We start from the raw sequence: 18,506 nt of genomic DNA, 5'->3' as shown, positions 1-18,506 counted from the left end.
AGTGCGCTTAATCATTGATCCCGCTGATCGAATGGAAAAAAAAAAGATTAGTCCATTATGATTAGACCTGTTATTTTCTCTACATACAAGGAGGAAGTTGGATACACCAAGTAAAGTATTGTGTAAGAAGTGATTGAAGACTCTGATAGCAGTGTTATCAGAAAAACCCCCTCCCCCATACTCTCGCCCTTCATCCTCCTCCCCTCTTCCTCCTCTGCCTGCATCAGAACAACATTGTGAGGAAATCTCTGTTTACAAGTTCAAAGCTGGTGAGAAGTCACGGGATATCTTGTCTACTTATAGTAAGAAGAAGTTGGAAGTTGGAGCTCCCAGTTCCGTGTTTCCAGGTTTTATCTTCCAGAAACTTCTGTGATTGGACTCATCACCTTTCTAGAACTATTTTCAGCTCTCTTCATTGTCGGGAAGTACAAACAATCTGATTGGAGGATGTATGGGCAGATCTAACAAGGTGAGGCCCCACCAATCATTCTACTGACTGCTCTAAAGAAAGTCGAGTTCCATATTCTGAGAGCCAGCAGGAAATGGGAACTCCGCTCATTGCTCACAGCACTCTAATTCCACATAGACCCGAAGTCTGTATATTGTGTAGTCTCCATATAGATAATGTATAAATGGATGATGTATACTGTATATAGAGAGGAGAGTCTGTATCATTCTATATATCCCTGTGTATAACATCCCCCCACTAATATCATAGACTAGAAGTCTTTATACTGTGTAGGTTCCATATAGATAATGTATAAATGGGTGATGTATACTGTATAAAGAGAGGAGGAGAGTCTGTATCATTCTATATATCCCTGTGTATAGCATCCCCCCACTGATATCATAGACTAGAAGTCTGTATATTGTGTAGTCTCCATATAGATAATGTATAAGTGGGTGATGAATACTGTATAAAGAGAGGAGGAGAGTCTGTATCATTCTATATATCCCTGTGTATAGCATCCCCCCACTGATATCATAGACTAGAAGTCTGTATATTGTGTAGTCTCCATATAGATAATGTATAAGTGGGTGATGTATACAGTATAAAGAGAGGAGGAGAGTCTGTATCATTCTATATATCCCTGTGTATAGCATCCCCCCACTGATATCATAGACTAGAAGTCTGTATATTGTGTAGTCTCCATATAGATAATGTATAAATGGGTGATGAATACTGTATAAAGAGAGGAGGAGAGTCTGTATCATTCTATATATCCCTGTGTATAACATCCCTCCAATGATATCATAGATCAGATGTCTGTATATTGTGTAGTCTCCAAATAGATAGTGTATAAATGGATGATGTATACTGTATATAGAGAGGAGAAGAGTCTGTATCATTCTATATGTGTCCCTCTGTACAACATTCCTCTACTGATATCATTGGAAATGAGAATTAGTGTTGGGCGAACAATTCGGTCCAAGCATGAATTCTGACGTTTTGTCTGCGGAAAATCCAATCTTGAGTACGAGGCTTTAGTGTTCTATTGTGCTTCTATTGTCAGTGTAGAGGATCAGTTTAGTGTGAATATAGTGATAGTGTAGTGTGGCCGTTCATTTTTACTTTAGTGTCAGTGTATTGTTTCAGGGCACGTTTACTGCAGTCTATTGAACTGCATTAGTGCACGTTTACTGCAGTATATTGAGGTGCAATAGTGCACATGTACTGCAGTATATTGAGGTTTGTTAGTGCACGTGTATTCCAGTATATTGAGGTGCATTAGTGCACGTTTACTGCAGTATATTGAGGTGCATTAGTGCATGTTTACTGCAGTATACTGAGGTTCGTTAATGCACGTGTACTGCAATATATTGAATTGCATTAGTGCACATTTACTGTAGTATATTGACGTGAGTTAGTGCACATTTACTACAGTATATTGAGGTGCATTAGTGTACGTTAACTGCAGTCTATTGAGTTGCATTAGTGTACGTTTACTGCAGTGTGACATAAAATATTGCAACAACCACCATTGTATTCTATAGCGTCTCTGCTAAAAAAAAAATATCATGTTCAAGTGTTCCAAAAGATACTTTGTTTCTACTTATTCCAGTGTTGTGAGTCCTCACTACCACCCCTACACCCCTACATTGTTTTTGATAGACACACCCCCCCTTCTACCTTCTCCGTCCTTCCGATACAAGGAATACCACTGAATATTAGTCAGCCAGGCGTGTGAGCTGTCAAACCAAGTTTCTGTTATTCCCACAAAGTCTAAGTCCTCCTTGTGGAACAGCAGCTCCAGTTCCTCCATTTTGTTAGCTAGGCTACTGCCATTTGTGTATACACCTTTCAGTGTTGTATGAATTCATATTAATTAATCCTTAAGTTTTCTCATGCTTTGTTTTTTATTTGGCCACTCATTCGCCCCTGGATTAGAAGTTCTGGCTATATTATCACTACTGGCTCCACTATTACCCTCAGTCCTTTGCTCACTGCTGACTGTCATTTCCTTAGGACCCTCCCCCTCAACACCTAGTTTAAAAGCTCCTCCAACTTTGTGGCCACCTTTCTTCCCAATAGAGCTGCACCATCCCCATTAAGGTGCAGCCCATCCTTACTAAAGAGCCGGTAACTGACTGAGAAGTCAGTCCAGTTCTCCAGGAACATAAACCCCTCTTTCCTACTCCAGTTCCTCAGCCACTTGTTCAGTTCCCTAATCTCCTGCTGCCTCTCTGGTGTGGCTCAAGGCACAGGTAGTATTTCAGAGAAAACCGCCTTGGAGGTCCTTCTCTTCAATCTATTCCTTAAGTCCCTGAAATCATTTTTTAGGACTCTCCTAGGGTTGCCACCTTTTCTTCAAGCCAAACCCGAACACTTTTGCGGGACAGGGCAATTTTTTATGTTTTTTGCAGTAAACACTATTGGATTATAAAAGACCTGGGACACGTTTGGGTGCCCCACGGAGAGTAGTAATGTAGCGCACAGAGCGCGCCAGTGGGTGTGGCCAAATTGCTCTTACTGACATCATAATCCCACCCTTCAGTGATGCCAAACCTGCCCCCAAACAGCCGCCCACAGCGGCAACAGATTTGTGTATGACTATCTCGGTTACTGGGGAGCCACAGCCTGGTCTTAATAATGTGCCCCGGGTTTCAGGTGGACTGAAACCCGGGCACATGATTCAAAACCCGAATTGTCCGGGTGAACCCTGGGCAGGTGGCAACCCCAGACTCTCCACCTTCCTCTCACTTTGTCTTTGGTGCCAACGTGTACCATGACTTAGGAAAAATGAGAGGGCTCATGTGACTAGGTGTGTAATTGCCATCATCCCTATGGTAACAAGAAAATGTGAAAAACCTCTAGTTTGGGATTTTTAAGGCAATGAAATAATTATTTTAGAAAAAAATTCTATATATAATATAGATATAGATATATATAATTTTATTTTGACATGTAAAAAAAGACAAATTGTGTAGAAAAAAGTGGCTTATTGTAATGGAAATTTGTAAGTTCTGTATATAATTGTATTGTATTTTGTATGTATTGCACACTGCCCTCACTGTGCACACAGCACTAATAATGTTTTCAGTACATGTTTACATTCTTCCGAGTCCTGATTAGAATAAGCCTGCCTATGTAACTCCCCTTGTTACCATAAACGTACAATTGTAATATTAATGTGATACCTACGTAATCATGTGCATAAAAACCTTCAATTGCGTCATAATAAGGCAGAATAGTTATTTGGAAAGATGCTGAGCGTATCTTTTGTGTCTGTTCCCTACTGCAGTAGTTATTATTAATTTGGAACCACTAATCAGTATGAGGATAGGAGTTGCCTATCATCTATTTAACTGAGTCACTTATCTTCCTCCTAGCTCCGTAGTGGGATTTCCTCGTCCTTGTACTTTGGGAGCTGAAATATTGATGTTACACCTTTGGGTTTCCTTTCATTTCTACCTATTTTTTTTTTTGCAATATTCAGGTTCTTTCCCTCTCTATTTTCTGTTTGCATTTTTTTTTAACTTCATCACGGATTGAGACATATGCGACAGTCTATCGAGGGAATGGCATATTTTGCAATTATTTATTTATTGTTTGGTTTGTAATGGCAGAGGCATTTCCCTGTTGGTATAAATTATGCCTTTTTTTGCAAGTTCTCAAACCTGTACCCTGCACACAAAGGCCCTTATATTTTATATAGAAAAATGGTGAAAAAAACTGCGCTAGCAACCAAAAAATCAAATATTGTGAAAAGCAGCAATCCCCACAAAAACATCAATTGTAAAAGGCATAAAAAGAAAATAAGGGGTAGCGCTAATACTGATATGACATAATAAATAATTTACAGTGAAGAAGAATTCATATAGTGATCATAAATGAAAATAATCAATGTGCAAAAACATTTAGGTGATAATAAAAAACCATTAACTAAAACATCAATAAAGTGTCTTAAAAAGTCCAAATCACCAACAAAGTACAAAAAAAGTCCAAGTGATGATAATAAAATTCTGTGACAACAAGGGAAGGTCCACCACCAGGAATGGAAGGGGTTACTCCTTACCAGAAGGCCATGACCCCCCACCACAGAGGATCACAGCAAGCAAAAGCCTTTAAAAGCCAAGAAATGGAAACTGCCAACGGTGTCCACCAGGGGTCATCTCATCATCAGCAACTCCACCAGCCCAGGGCGTAGATACCATAAAATATAGAAGGGGCTCACATAGTGTAAAACCGATTTAATTTATTAAAAAGTAAGTAAAATACAAATGCACACTTACAAAATGTAAATGAATAGACAGCCTTAAGTCCGGCTCCGTGGCCACCGGAGCTCGGACAAACCCGTCCAACTGGAATACAACTCGCTTGGGGGTGACGTCAGCGCGTCGTCTGGCTCCGCCCTACGCGTTTCGTGACATCATCACGTCTTCCAGGGGCCTTATATTTTATATCAGGGCCGTTTGTTCTCCTCTGGTTGTATTGGTAATTCCAATCACCAGAGGATGCTTTTTTGTCAGCGGCGTTTGTCTCCAATATGGCCAACAATCCGGTCTCCAGATGTTGTCATCCAACAGACCGGATGTGACGTGGCAACGCGGGACGTGCCGGTGATGCATCTGACGTCATCGCGGCGCGCCTGCGCAGTATATGGGGACTGTAGCTTGCGCTATTCCTCTCCTCCAGATTATATCTGGAGGAGTCGAAACCGGTGGAGTGCGCCAATACAGGTGGTGGAAGTTCTACTACTCTGGAACCTGTGGATTTCATAAGTAAACTGTTCCTAACAGTAAGTAACCTCTTTCAAGCTTAGGGTTTGCTAACCTGCTCCATTGAGGGATTTTTTACACCCCAATAGATGGAGCTGTAGTGTGGGTAATGTATATGTATACATATCACCCATTGGACTTATTTCTCCTTATCTGTCTTTAAATAGCCTATGGTGTCCCTCTCTGCTTTGAGTGCCATATATTTGGATCACATCCAGCAGTCCTGTACAGGGTGAAGGGCAATTTGTGCAAATCTTGGACTTTTTCACCGACATATGGGGAATGCTTCTGCAAAAAGTTACTTAAACATGTATTTAGAGCGTAAGTGTTCATGTCATATGTTTGCAACTATTGAAAATATATGGTACTTATATGAATTCTAAAATGCTACAATTTGTACTTTCAGAAGTGGTGTAAATCCCTGAGGAAGATTTTGCTTATGCACTTATTATTCGAAATGCTACTCTTTGCCATCCGGTTTCCACTGGTGATCATGCATTAAGTAGTTGGGAAATACCACTTCCAACTCAATCCAATACATCATGCATTGTTTTTAATCTTTGTATAATTATGCAACATGTTGAATTTTTCTACTCAATTTGTCTTTTTTACATGTCACAATAAAATTTCTTACATATAGAATTTTTTTCTAAAATAATTATTGCATTGCCTTAAAAATCCCAAACTAGAGGTGTTTCACATTTACGTGTACCATGACAGCTGGGTCCTCCCCATCCCCACCCAATAATCTGTCCACCCACTCCACGATGTGCTAAACCCAAGTGCCCGGTAAACAACATACTGTTCGGTGACTACGGTCTTTATGGCAGGTTGCCCTCTGTGTCCTCCTAATAATTGAGTTCCCTACCACCAATACCTGCCTAACCTTTCCTGCATCTCTGCCTCCTTCCTTACCAGAGCCGTTGCTCCCCTGGCAGCTAGGGGAGGACGGCTGCTCCAGCACTGCCACCCCTGAGCTTATATCCCCAGCATCAAGCAACTTGCATTTTTGTTGGGGTGTACCAACTCAGGACTGGCCTCCCTAGCGCTATTCCCTCTACCCTGCCTTCTAGCTGTCACCCAGCTACCTGCCTCTGGCTCCTGTTCCTCCATGTCTCCAACCTTCTCTACACTGGCCCCGCCAGTTGGGTAATGTCCAAACTTCTTTTCAGGTTGTTGATGCTGTGCAGTGTTGCCACCTTGTTTTCTAGATCCAGGAACTGGGCTTCCAGAGAAGCAACTAGCTGACATCTCGCACAGCAGTCTTCGCCCTTGATTGGTTCATCAAGGAACACATACATGGAGCAGGATGTGCACTGGGTCGCATCACCAATCTTGTTGGACATTTTTACCCTCTTTTCTAATGGGGATAATTAAAGACTTTCTGTTGGTACTCTACTCTACTCTCCCCTGGGGCTACAGGTACTCCAATGACCTCACAGCCCCTCTCAGTACCTCGCTTCACTTTCAGCACCCTGTGTCACCTCACAGCACCCAACGTCACCTCACAGCACCCCGAGTCACAGCTCCCAGTAGCCCCAGGTACTAAAGGTACTCCCAAGTGCTACTCCGGTTCACTCCAGCTATTCTCAGTTCTCCCAGTTATTACAGAAACTCTTAGTACTCCCAGGACCTAAAGGTAATTCCAGTTACTAAAGGTAATACCAGTTCCTCAATGGTAGTAAAGGTACTCCTAATTACGAGGAGGTACTCCCAGGTCCAAGGGCACTCCCAGTCACTAAGTTACCCCCAGTTACTAAGGCTAATCCCAGGTACTAAGGTACTCCCAAGTACTAATGAAGTGGCAACGAAGGTCAGTTTATGTGGCCATAGTTATGTGTGTAGAAAGGCTCATTTAGAACTTCAGCTAAAAATCATTCTGTAAATCTTACAGTGGGGACGGAAAGTATTCAGACCCCCTTAAATTTTTCACTCTTTGTTATAATGCAGCCATTTGCTAAAATCATTTAAGTTCATTTTTTTCCTCATTAATGTACACACAGCACCCCATATTGACAGAAAAACACAGAATTGTTGACATTTTTGCAGATTTATTAAAAAGAAAAACTGAAATATCACATGGTCCTAAGTATTCAGACCCTTTGCTGTAACACTCATATATTTAACTCAGATGCTGTCAATTTCTTCTGATCATCCTTGAGATGGTTCTACACATTCATTTGAGTCCAGCTGTGTTTGATTATACTGATTGGACTTGATTAGGAAAGCCACACACCTGACTATATAAGACCTTACAGCTCACAGTGCATGTCAGAGCAAATGAGAATCATGAGGTCAAAGAAGCTGCCTGAAGAGCTCAGAGACAGAATTGTGGCAAGGCACAGATCTAGCCAAGGTTACAAAAACATTTCTGCTGCACTTAAGGTTCCTAAGAGCGCAGTGGCCTCCATAATCCTTAAATGGAAGACGTTTGGGACGACCAGAACCCTTCATAGAGCTGGCCGTCCGGCCAAACTGAGCTATCGGGGGAGAAGAGCCTTGGTGAGAGAGGTAAAGAAGAACCCAAAGATCACTGTGGCTGAGCTCCAGAGATGCAGTCGGGAGATGGGAGAAAGTTGTAGAAAGTCAACCATCACTGCAGCCCTCCACCAGTTGGGGCTTTATGGCAGAGTGGCCCGACAGAAGCCTCTCCTCAGTGCAAGACACATAAAAGCCTGCATGGAGTTTGCTAAAAAACACCTGAAGGACTGCAAGGCCTTAAATCTAAGCGGTATGTGTGGAGAAAACCAGGCACTGCTCATCACCTGTCCAATACAGTCCCAACAGTGAAGCATGGTGGTGGCAGCATCATGCTGTGGGGGTGTTTTTCAGCTGCAGGGACAGGACGACTGTTTGCAATCAAGGGAAAGATGAATGCGGCCAAGTACAGGGATATCCTGGACGAAAACCTTCTCCAGAGTGCTCAGGACCTCAGACTGGGCCGAAGGTTTAACTTCCAACAAGACAATGACCCTAAGCACACAGCTAAAATAATGAAGGAGTGGCTTCACAACAACTCCGTGACTGTTCTTGAATGGCCCAGCCAGAGCCCTGACTTAAACCCAATTGAGCATCTCTGGAGAGACCTAAAAATGGCTGTCCACCAACGTTTACCATCCAACCTGACAGAACTGGAGAGGATCTGCAAGGAGGAATGGCAGAGGATCCCCAAATCCAGGTGTGAAAAACTTGTTGCATCTTTCCCAAAAAGACTCATGGCTGTATTAGATCAAAAGGGTGCTTCTACTAAATACTGAGCAAAGGGTCTGAATACTTAGGACCATGTGATATTTCAGTTTTTCTTTTTTAATAAATCTGCAAAAATGTCAACAATTCTGTGTTTTTCTGTCAATATGGGGTGTGTACATTAATGAGGAAAAAAAATAAACTAAAATGATTTTAGCAAATGGCTGCAATATAACAAAGAGTGAAAAATTTAAGGGGGTCTGAATACTTTCCGTCCCCACTGTATGTTCAGTGTAATTGTGACAGGCTGTGGTTAGAAACTGAAACTCACTCACTTACTCCCCCTCCCATCATAGACACCTGCCAAGCTCTCTTTCCTGAAGCTATAGCCAGTTAGCTGATTAACGAGATAGATAAGGAAACCACAAGAGCAAAACCTGCAAAAACTTTGCAAGAGTACAGAATGTATGCTTTGCTAAAAATGCTTGACTGTTTAAAAGGTTAATGTAATGTATAATGGAAATATAACGTCTGCTCCCTTGTGACGTAATATGTATTGAAATTATATGTACACTGTATAAACTGTTTTGGGCTACACTTGATCTTTCAGACGAGAGTCTGTCAGGTGCCCACTCTGGCCAGAGTGGAATAAATCCCTTAAAAGAGTCTGTGTGCCCAACAAAGTCATATACCGATATTTCACCTTCCTCATCACTAAGGGTACTCCCAGGTACTAAGGCTCTCACAGGTACTTAGGTACTCCCAGGTACTAAGGCTCTCACAGGTACTTAGGTACTCCCAGGTACTAAGGCTCTCACAGGTACTTAGGTACTCCCAGGTACTAAGGCTCTCACAGGTACTTAGGTACTCCCAGGTACTAAGGCTCTCACAGGTACTTAGGTACTCCCAGGTACTAAGGCTCTCACAGGTACTTAGGTACTCCCAGGTACTAAGGCACTCACAGGTAATTAGGTACTCCCAGGTACTAAGGCTCTCACAGGTACTTAGGTACTCCCAGGTACTAAGGCTCTCACAGGTAATTAGGTACTCCCAGGTACTAAGGCTCTCACAGGTACTTAGGTACTCCCAGGTACTAAGGCTCTCACAGGTACTTAGGTACTCCCAGGTACTAAGGCTCTCACAGGTACTTAGGTACTCCCAGGTACTAAGGCTCTCACAGGTACTTAGGTACTCCCAGGTACTAAGGCTCTCACAGGTAATTAGGTACTCCCAGGTACTAAGGCTCTCACAGGTACTTAGGTACTCCCAGTTACCCCCAGTACTAAAGGTAGTCTCAACATCCCACTGATATTGGAGAAAATACAAGTCTCAGCATTCCTTCGCTGATATTATAGGAGAATCACATGTCCCAGCATTCCTCCACTGATATATTGGGGAACAACAAGTCCCAGCATCCCTACACTGATATCATGGGAACTACAATCCCAGCATTTCTCCACAGATACCCTCTGTGTCCAGTCATGGTGAACTGCAAGCCCCAACATCTGCTTCATTTGTATCACTTGTGTTTCTGTCTATGGGGAACCATAAGTCCCAGCATCCCTCCACTGATATACCCTTTGGTTCTGCCCATATACAATAGAAAAGTTTTTTTCCTCTTAATTGGGATTTTAAAGGGCAGAGGTCTCCAAAAAATATAACAAAAAATGTATAAAATATGTCAAATTTATTATATCGAAATGTTAAAAGCATAACACATATTAAATAGGGGATAACAAAAAACGAGAAAGGTATTGTAGATGCCAAAATGTACAATAATAATGATACAACAAGAATGTACAAAACAAAATGACGGAACTACACTTGACCCATAGAAGCTGTTTGAGCAGAGGAGCTAATTAACAGTACAGGACCAACGCGTTTCGAGGTATTTTATAGTGATTGCGACCTCTTCTTCAGGGGCTGGAGGTAAGGTGTACATCTGTCATAATATTGCAAGATCAACATCACATGGCATCCGATTCAGGAGAGGGGGAGAGAAAGAGAGTGGTTGGCCACCGGGGTCCAGAAACCGAATGTCAGCGCCACCGCCGCGAGACCGAGATCGTCAGCAGAATCGGGACCGGGCACAAACGGCATCGTGTCCGTCAGCTATTACTGTGTAGGGACTAGGGTTGTCTCTACTCTGGCTCCAAAGAGTGGATGACCATCAGCTAACAACACCTCGAGTGCTTGGGATTATAGAGATGTTAAGAAATGGAGGTGTTGTTAATGGTAGCTAATGGATCTCAAAAAGCCATAATCCAGAAAGAGATGACCATAGAGCACCTGTGGTCAGCAGCTTAGACCGTCACAGCAACTGCACATTCAGTTCAATATCCTCCCAGCAAGTGAGGTTCTGCCCATGGGGGAACTACAGGTCACAGAATCCACTTCACTGAAATCACACGTGTGTCCTGCCATGGGAAAACTACAAATCGCAGCATCCCTCCACTGATATCCCCTGTGTGCTCAGCCATAGGAACTATGAGGGTGTGGGGATTTGCATGTCCCAGCATGCCCTCACCTATGCCCTCTGAACTCTCTCATTATGACTGGAGGAACATAATATAGACTGGAAGGGATGGATTTCCAGGTGAATCTGTGTACTCTGTACAATGTTGAGTATTACAAAATGTTGGAAATACACGTGTTTGAATGGAAAGTAAATATTTAACCCCCTAACCCTAAATGTTCCTTAACCCGTCACCACCCTTCCCCTAGGTAATGCCCAAACCTGAAGTATCAACCTACCTCTCTGTAGGCATCTTACTGGCTGATACTTTGGTGCTGATTAGTATCAGTTTTGGCTAAGAATGGCACAGATTTGTGGAGGTGACACCTAAAAGTAAGAGCCTGTATAAATTGTAGCTCTAAACAGGGTAAAATTCCTTTGTGATCCCGATATATAAATAAGATGAATGCTGGCATGAAGGTTATGGGATGACCCTCATAGTTATGGGTTGTAAATGACAGAATTTTGATTTTCTCTGATTGAACATCTAGGCAGCCAATCTTCATACACATAAGGAAGGAAACTCCTCCTTATTGATTCCGTTCATCGAATTACAAATGAGTTTATTATTGTTTGTGCTTCTTCCAGGTGATATCATCTGGGGTCATCTCCTGATGTCATGGCGAACTCTTCCTCCTCCTCCTCACAAGGTATGACTGCTGATCCTGAGAATCCTTTCCAATGTTTTCCTCCATCTCCAGAGAATGGAATGAGATTTTAGGACATCTTATGTCTCCGTAGTCTGGACATTACTGGTATGCAACTGGTTGGTCCACTCATTAGAAGCGTTCAGGAGCTTTCATCAATTCCACAATCACATTCCCGTGTCTTCATATTTTACTTATCTGTGGCCAGGTGCCGGTGTTCTATCGGATAGTGCCCGCCATCGAAAAAAAGTGCCCGGAAGGTCACTCCAGCTGATTTGCCAATCAGCTGGCCTGACGTAACCATGGCACATGCACACATCCTAGGAGGTATCGCTCGATGGGAGATACCATTTCACGGGGACAATGGAAACCTATACAAACAGCGGAGGGAGAAAGTCGTTCTCAGATTGTGCCTCGCTGTTGCGAGGCGGCTTTACAGTCTGGTTTTGTCTGTGTTGCAGGGCCGGGGTTTGGTGCGTTGAATGACCGTTTTTGCCTGTATGAAAGGGCAGATTGCAACATAGACAAAACCAGCCCTTCAACACAGCCACAAGCTGTACCCTCCAGCAGCAGCGATGCACAAACTAACAACTACGGTCTCCCTCCGCTGTTTGTATAGGTTTCAATTGTGCCTTTGAAATGGTATCTCCCATTGAGAAATACCCATAGCTCCCAAATGTCCCTGATTTGGAGGGACTGTCCCTGATTTGGAGCAATGACCCTCTGTCCCTCTTTCTCCCTCATTTGTCCCTCATTTTGGTCTGATCTATATAGATGTATATAAAATGCACTTTTTATCTTTCAAAAAGTGTTCCCCAGTGCTAAACCTTTCATCCGATTTCTAAATTGCTGCATTTGTACATTTTAAAAGCGAATATAAAGGAATAGTAGTGGTAAAAAAAGTCCTTGTGGATTTAATTAACCTTTTTTTTTGGTTAAAGTGGAGTTCCACACACTTTTACAACTCTTCAGCATCCCTCACTAAACTGTGCACTGTAAACAAATTGGATATTTTTTTATTTTTTTTCTCAGCACCTACTGTATATCTGCTGTATTCATTTTTCACTTCCTCCTCCCTGGCCGCGGCCCATCGCATCATTTCCTGTTTGCAATGCCTTCTGGGAAGGGGCGGCAACTTCCTCTGAAACTGCCGTTGCTATGGAAAACTGACCTGAAACCTATTACACTGCTTGTGCTGCACTGAGCATGTGCGAGATCTGCAAGGATGAGATCCAGGAAGAAATACAGTCTGGCTTCAGATGCCCACACTTAAGATGGCCACAGCCTGCTGTAAGTTTATAAAATAACAAACTACTGCTATAAACTAACAAAACAGACCTTAGTTTACAGACTAACTTTACTAGAATACATTAAGCTTGTGTATTAAAGGGGTATTTTTATTTAAAAAGTATAATTTTGGCCGGAACACCGCTTTAATTCTCCTTCAAGGGGGTGTGGCAGGGGGCGTGTCCTATGCCTACATACGTTTGTTAGTAGGTGTCCCTCATTCCCATCTCAAAATGTTGGGAGGTCTGGATACCTCCTACGATGTGCACATGCTCCATGGTTACGTCAGGCCAGCTGATCGGCAAATCAACTGGAGTGCGATTCAATACTGCGCATGTGCGGGCACTTTTTTCGATGGCCGGAACTATCTGACAGAGCACCGGACTACAGAAACATGGAGCAGGAGACATTTTCATCTTTGCAATCAGTTTACTTTCACTTTCTACTAATGTTATGCTGCAACATTTTCCTCTGGTCAGTAGAAGAGTGCTAAAGCAAAGCAAACCACTTGGACTTCCATGCAGGGTGCTTGGAATCCTGGGAGGTGTATCAGTCGCTGCTGATCGCCAGAGGCTTTTGGTGAGAGAGTGAGGGCGCCCCATTCTACAGTAAGCACCAACAACACAAACTGGGAACTGGTGAGAGGGCTATTTGGCCATTATGGACACTGCTAGCAGAGACTGAGCCACTGGGAGCAGGAGACTAATGCCGCGTACACACGGTCGGACTTTTCGTCTACAAAAGTCCGACAGCCTGTCCGACAGACTTCCGGCGGACTTTCGGCGGACTTGCAGCAGACTTTCTAACGAACGGACTTGCCTACACACGACCACACAAAAGTCTGACGGATTCGTACGTGATGACGTACACCGGACTAAAATAAGGAAGTTCATAGCCAGTAGCCAATAGCTGCCCTAGCATGGGTTTTTGTCCGTCGGACTAGCACACAGATGAGCGGATTTCGGGGTCCGTCGTAGTTACGACGTAAAGATTTGAAGCATGTTTCAAATCTAAAGTCCGTCGGATTTGAGGCTGAAAAAGTCTGCTGAAAGTCCGGAGAAGCCCACACACGATCGGATTACCAGCCAGCTTTAGTCCGTCGGCGTCCGTTGGACTTTTGTAGACGAAAAGTCCGACCGTGTGTACGCGGCATAAGAGCACCCAACCCACACAGCATCTATTGTACGTCAGCCCTATACCTTTTCTACCAAACCTGTGCTGTACCTATACCAACCTTATACTGGAGTTATACTGAACTGTCACTGCATTTGACCTGTATCTACACCGCACCTGTGCCACACCTATACCGCACCTTGACTGCATCTTTACATTAAAGCAGTACTCCGGGATCGGCAAAAAATCCCCCATTAGTACCCCCAAAACACTAAACAGTTATTAGATTTGTGAAATTCTTTACCAATCAAGAAAAACATCTAATTGAATTTTCAGGAAGTCAGCTCTGTAGTTCAAAAAATGCTGCCTGTTTTCTGGCAAGGAGGAGGTGTTAGTACAGGGATTGCATCATATCCTCTCCCCTCTCTTTACACTGTCATTAACCACTTAAAGACCAGCCTCGTTTTGGAATTTAGGTGTTTACATGTTTAAAACAGGTTTTTTTTGTTGGAAAATTACTTAGAACCCCCAAACATTATATATATATATATATATATATATATATATATATACACCCTAGAGAATAAAATGGCGGTCCTTGCAATACTTTTTTCACACCGTACTTGCGCAGCTATTTTTGGAAAAAATTAATTTTTTTGATTAAAAAAAATAAGACAACAGTAAAAGTTAGCCCAAATTTTTTTTTATATTGTGAAAGATAATGTTACGCCGAGTAAATTGACACCCAACATGTCATGCTTCAAAACTGCGCCCGCTTGTGGAATGGCGTCAAACTTTTATCCTCAAAAATCTCCATGGGCGACGTTTAAAAAATTCCACAGGTTGCCTGTTTTGCGTTATAGAGGAGGTCTAGGGCTAGAATTATTGCTAACGATCGCGGCGATACCTCACATGTGTGGTTTGACCACCGTTTTCATATGCGGGCGATACTCACGTATGCGTTCGCTTTTGCGCGTGAGCTCGTCGGGACGGAGGGTTTTCAATTTTTTTTTTTTTTTCTTATTTATTTTACATGATTTTATTTATTTTTACACTGTTTAAAAAAAAAATGTGTCACTTTTATTATGTAAACATCCCTTGTAATAGAAAAAAGCATGACAGGACCTCTTAAATATGAGATGTGGGGACAAAAAGACCTCAGATCTCATATTTACACTAAAATGCAATAAAAAAAATAAAAATAAAAAGTCATTGAAAAAAATGTGCCTTTAAGACGTATGGGCGGAAGTGACGTTTTGACGTCGCTTCCGCCCTGCAGTGTCATGGAGATGAGTGGGCACCATCTTCCCCTCACTTGTCTCCAGGCACAACAAGGGGACAGACGCGATCGCCTCCGCCGCTACCGACGGCTCCAGTAAGCGGCGGAGGGCACCGGATCGCGGCGGGAGGGGGGCCCCTTTTCCGCCACAGATAAAAAGGGATCTCGCTGCGAATCCGCCGCAGAGACCACTTTTATCTGAAAGCCGACCGCCGCACGAAAATGGGGATACCGGGGTTATGGCAGCTAGCTGCTGCCATAACAACGATATCCGCCGGCAAACTTTGGACGTGCATCGGCGTGCGGCGGTCGGCAAGTGGTTAAAGAGGGGTTCCCATCAAAAAAAAAAAAAAAATAAAAGTCAGCAGCTACAAATACTGCAGCTGCTGACTTTTAATAATCGGACACTTACCTGTCCCAGGGTCCAGCGATGCGGGGGAACGAAGCACCACTCGTCTCCCCCTCCGTTAGGTGGTGCCGGCATTGCTACTGTGGGCGCCCGGCTGTGGCTTCACTGCGCATGCGCGAGCGGCGCCGCGTGCCGTGATTGGCTGCGCGTTCATCTGGGACCTGTCACATGTCCCAGATGATTGACAAGAGGGAGGGGGCAGAGCTGAGCCCTTCCTGCGCCCAGGGGAAGTGATGTCACAAGCCCAGGCACTGAAGGAGGCAGACTACGAGGGACCCCCTAGCAACAGCCACTTAGAGGTGAGTAAAAAAAAAAAAAATCGCACATTTTTTTTTTTGGCACATTCATGATTTTGTTTTTTTTTTGGGTGGAACACCACTTTAAACTACATTTCCCATCATGCTTTGCATATTGCAGTGAATGTGGGAGGGTACACTAGCATACCTCCCAACATTTTGAGATGGGAATGAGGGACACCTGCTAACAAATGTATGTAGGCATAAGACACGCCCCCTGCCACACCCCTTTAAAGGAGAATTAACTAAAAAAAAGGTTATTATTATTATTTTTACCACTGCTATTCCTTTATATTGGTCTTTAAAATGTACAAATTCAGCAATTTAGAAATTGAATGAAAGATTTAGTACTGGGAAACACTTTTTGAAAGATAAAAAGGTGAATTTTATATACAACTATGTAGATCAGACCAAAATGAGGGACAAATGAGGGGGAATGAGGGATAGAGGGACATTGCTCCAAATCAGGGACAGTCCCTCGAAATTAGGGACAGTTGGGAGCTATGCACTAGGCCTATGTACACTAAATGTGAACAAGCCCACTTCACCATAAATCACAACCCTCATTGGGGAAATTCTTATAACTGTAAAACATGTTTGTGCTCTCCCCTCCGGCTACAGCAGGAGATAAAGAAATTTCCCTTACATGTACTCATTACTGAACTGTAGACGCATCCCATAATGATATATTATACACACTGTGCTCTGCCGTAATTGAGTATTATAAATATTCCCCCCCCATGCAGCTTTGAGATCTTTCTAACAGTAATCAGTGCTTGTATGGTGTATATGAGCACATCCCTAGCCGCACCGCAGAAAGAGCCGGGACATGCTGCTTTACATCAGCGTGTGACACAAGTAAATGTCAGCATGAGATAAAAACAAAAAAGTGCAGCGCTAACTTACTAACACAACAATGGTGGAACCTTCTAATGTATGGAGATCCTGATGTAGCAGGTGGAACATCATTAAATGACTTTGCTGGACACAGGACTCGTTTAAGGGATTTTTATTCCACCCTGGCCAGGATGGTCCCACTTGACAGACTCTCGCCTGAAAGATCAAGCGTTAACAATTACAGCTTACACAGTGTATATATGTTTTCAATATATATAAGCGAATATTTCCGTTATACAAACGTTTAACCTTTTAACAGTCAATCTTTGAACTTTTTGGATACAAGACAAATTCAGCAAAGCTAATAACTTGTACTCTTGCAAAGTTTGCAGGTATGCTCTTGTGGTTTCCTTATCTATCTTGTCAATCAGCTAACATACTATGGCTCAGGAAGCAAAGGTAACAGATGTCTGTGATGGGAGGGGGGGAGTTTTTGAGTGAGTTCAGTGTCTGACCACAGCCTGTCACAAGTACACTGAATATAAGATGTGCAGAATGATTTTTAGCTGAAACTCTAGATCAGTCTTACTACACACATAACTATGGCCCCATGAAGTGACCCCCCGTTGCCACTTCAATCTCAGTAAGCTTCAATATCACCACAATACCGGTCTCTGTGATATGTAATGTCACATATAATACACATCACACTGAACATAAGAAGAAGAAAAAAAAAGACTGCAAACTTTGCAGGGATGGTGGAAACTTCTCCTACAGATATTTGGCAGTGGAAGATGTCAGTAAAGCAGTGGATGGTGTAAGTAAAGCAGTGGATGGTGTCCACTGCTTATCAGTGTAGCCTCATCAGTGCCGATATGTGCAGCCTCATCAGTGCCGATATGTGCAGTCTCATCAGTGCCGATATGTGTAGCCTCATCAGTGCCGATATGTGTAGCCTCATCAGTGCCGATATGTGCAGCCTCATCAGTGCCGATATGTGTAGCCTCATCAGTGCCGATATGTGCAGCCTCATCAGTGCCGATATGTGTAGCCTCATCAGTGCCGATATGTGTAGCCTCATCAGTGCCGATATGTGCAGCCTCATCAGTGCCGATATGTGTAGCCTCATCAGTGCCGATATGTGCAGCCTCATCAGTGCCGATATGTGCAGCCTCATCAGTGCCGATATGTGCAGCCTCATCAGTGCTGATATGTGTAGCCTCATCAGTGCCGATATGTGCAGCCTCATCAGTGCCGATATGTGTAGCCTCATCAGTGCCGATATGTGCAGCCTCATCAGTGCCGATATGTGTAGCCTCATCAGTGCCGATATGTGCAGCCTCATCAGTGCCGATATGTGTAGCCTCATCAGTGCCGATATGTGCAGCCTCATCAGTGCCGATATGTGTAGCCTCATCAGTGCCGATATGTGTAGCCTCATCAGTGCCGATATGTGCAGCCTCATCAGTGCCAATATGTGCAGCCTCATCAGTGCCGGTATGTGTAGCCTCATCAGTGCCGATATGTGTAGCCTCATCAGTGCCGATATGTGCAGCCTCATCAGTGCCGGTATGTGTAGCCTCATCAGTGCCGATATGTGTAGCCTCATCAGTGCCGATATGTGTAGCCTCATCAGTGCCGATATGTGCAGCCTCATCAGTGTCGGTATGTGTAGCCTCATCAGTGCCGATATGTGCAGCCTCATCAGTGCCGATAT

The 18,506-nt window shown here is 43.4% G+C and overlaps 1 protein-coding gene across 1 annotated transcript in view; it reads left to right on the top strand.

The window, feature by feature from the left end:
* Window positions 1–200: 200 nt before the first annotated feature.
* Window positions 201–18,506, top strand: part of LOC141121835 (NACHT, LRR and PYD domains-containing protein 3-like) — a 114,764-nt gene continuing 96,458 nt past the window's right edge. Inside the window, exons 1-2 of the mRNA XM_073611551.1 lie at window positions 201–469; window positions 11,510–11,571. Coding sequence (XP_073467652.1) covers window positions 11,541–11,571 — 31 coding nt within the window. The 5' untranslated portion in view covers window positions 201–469; window positions 11,510–11,540. The remainder of the gene's footprint in view (window positions 470–11,509; window positions 11,572–18,506) is intronic.

Source organism: Aquarana catesbeiana, unplaced genomic scaffold, assembly GCF_042186555.1.
Source record: "Aquarana catesbeiana isolate 2022-GZ unplaced genomic scaffold, ASM4218655v1 unanchor233, whole genome shotgun sequence".
Taxonomy (NCBI): domain Eukaryota; kingdom Metazoa; phylum Chordata; class Amphibia; order Anura; family Ranidae; genus Aquarana; species Aquarana catesbeiana.
The sequence above is the reverse complement of the archived record's forward strand: the minus strand, read 5'-3'. Positions and strand labels throughout refer to the sequence as shown.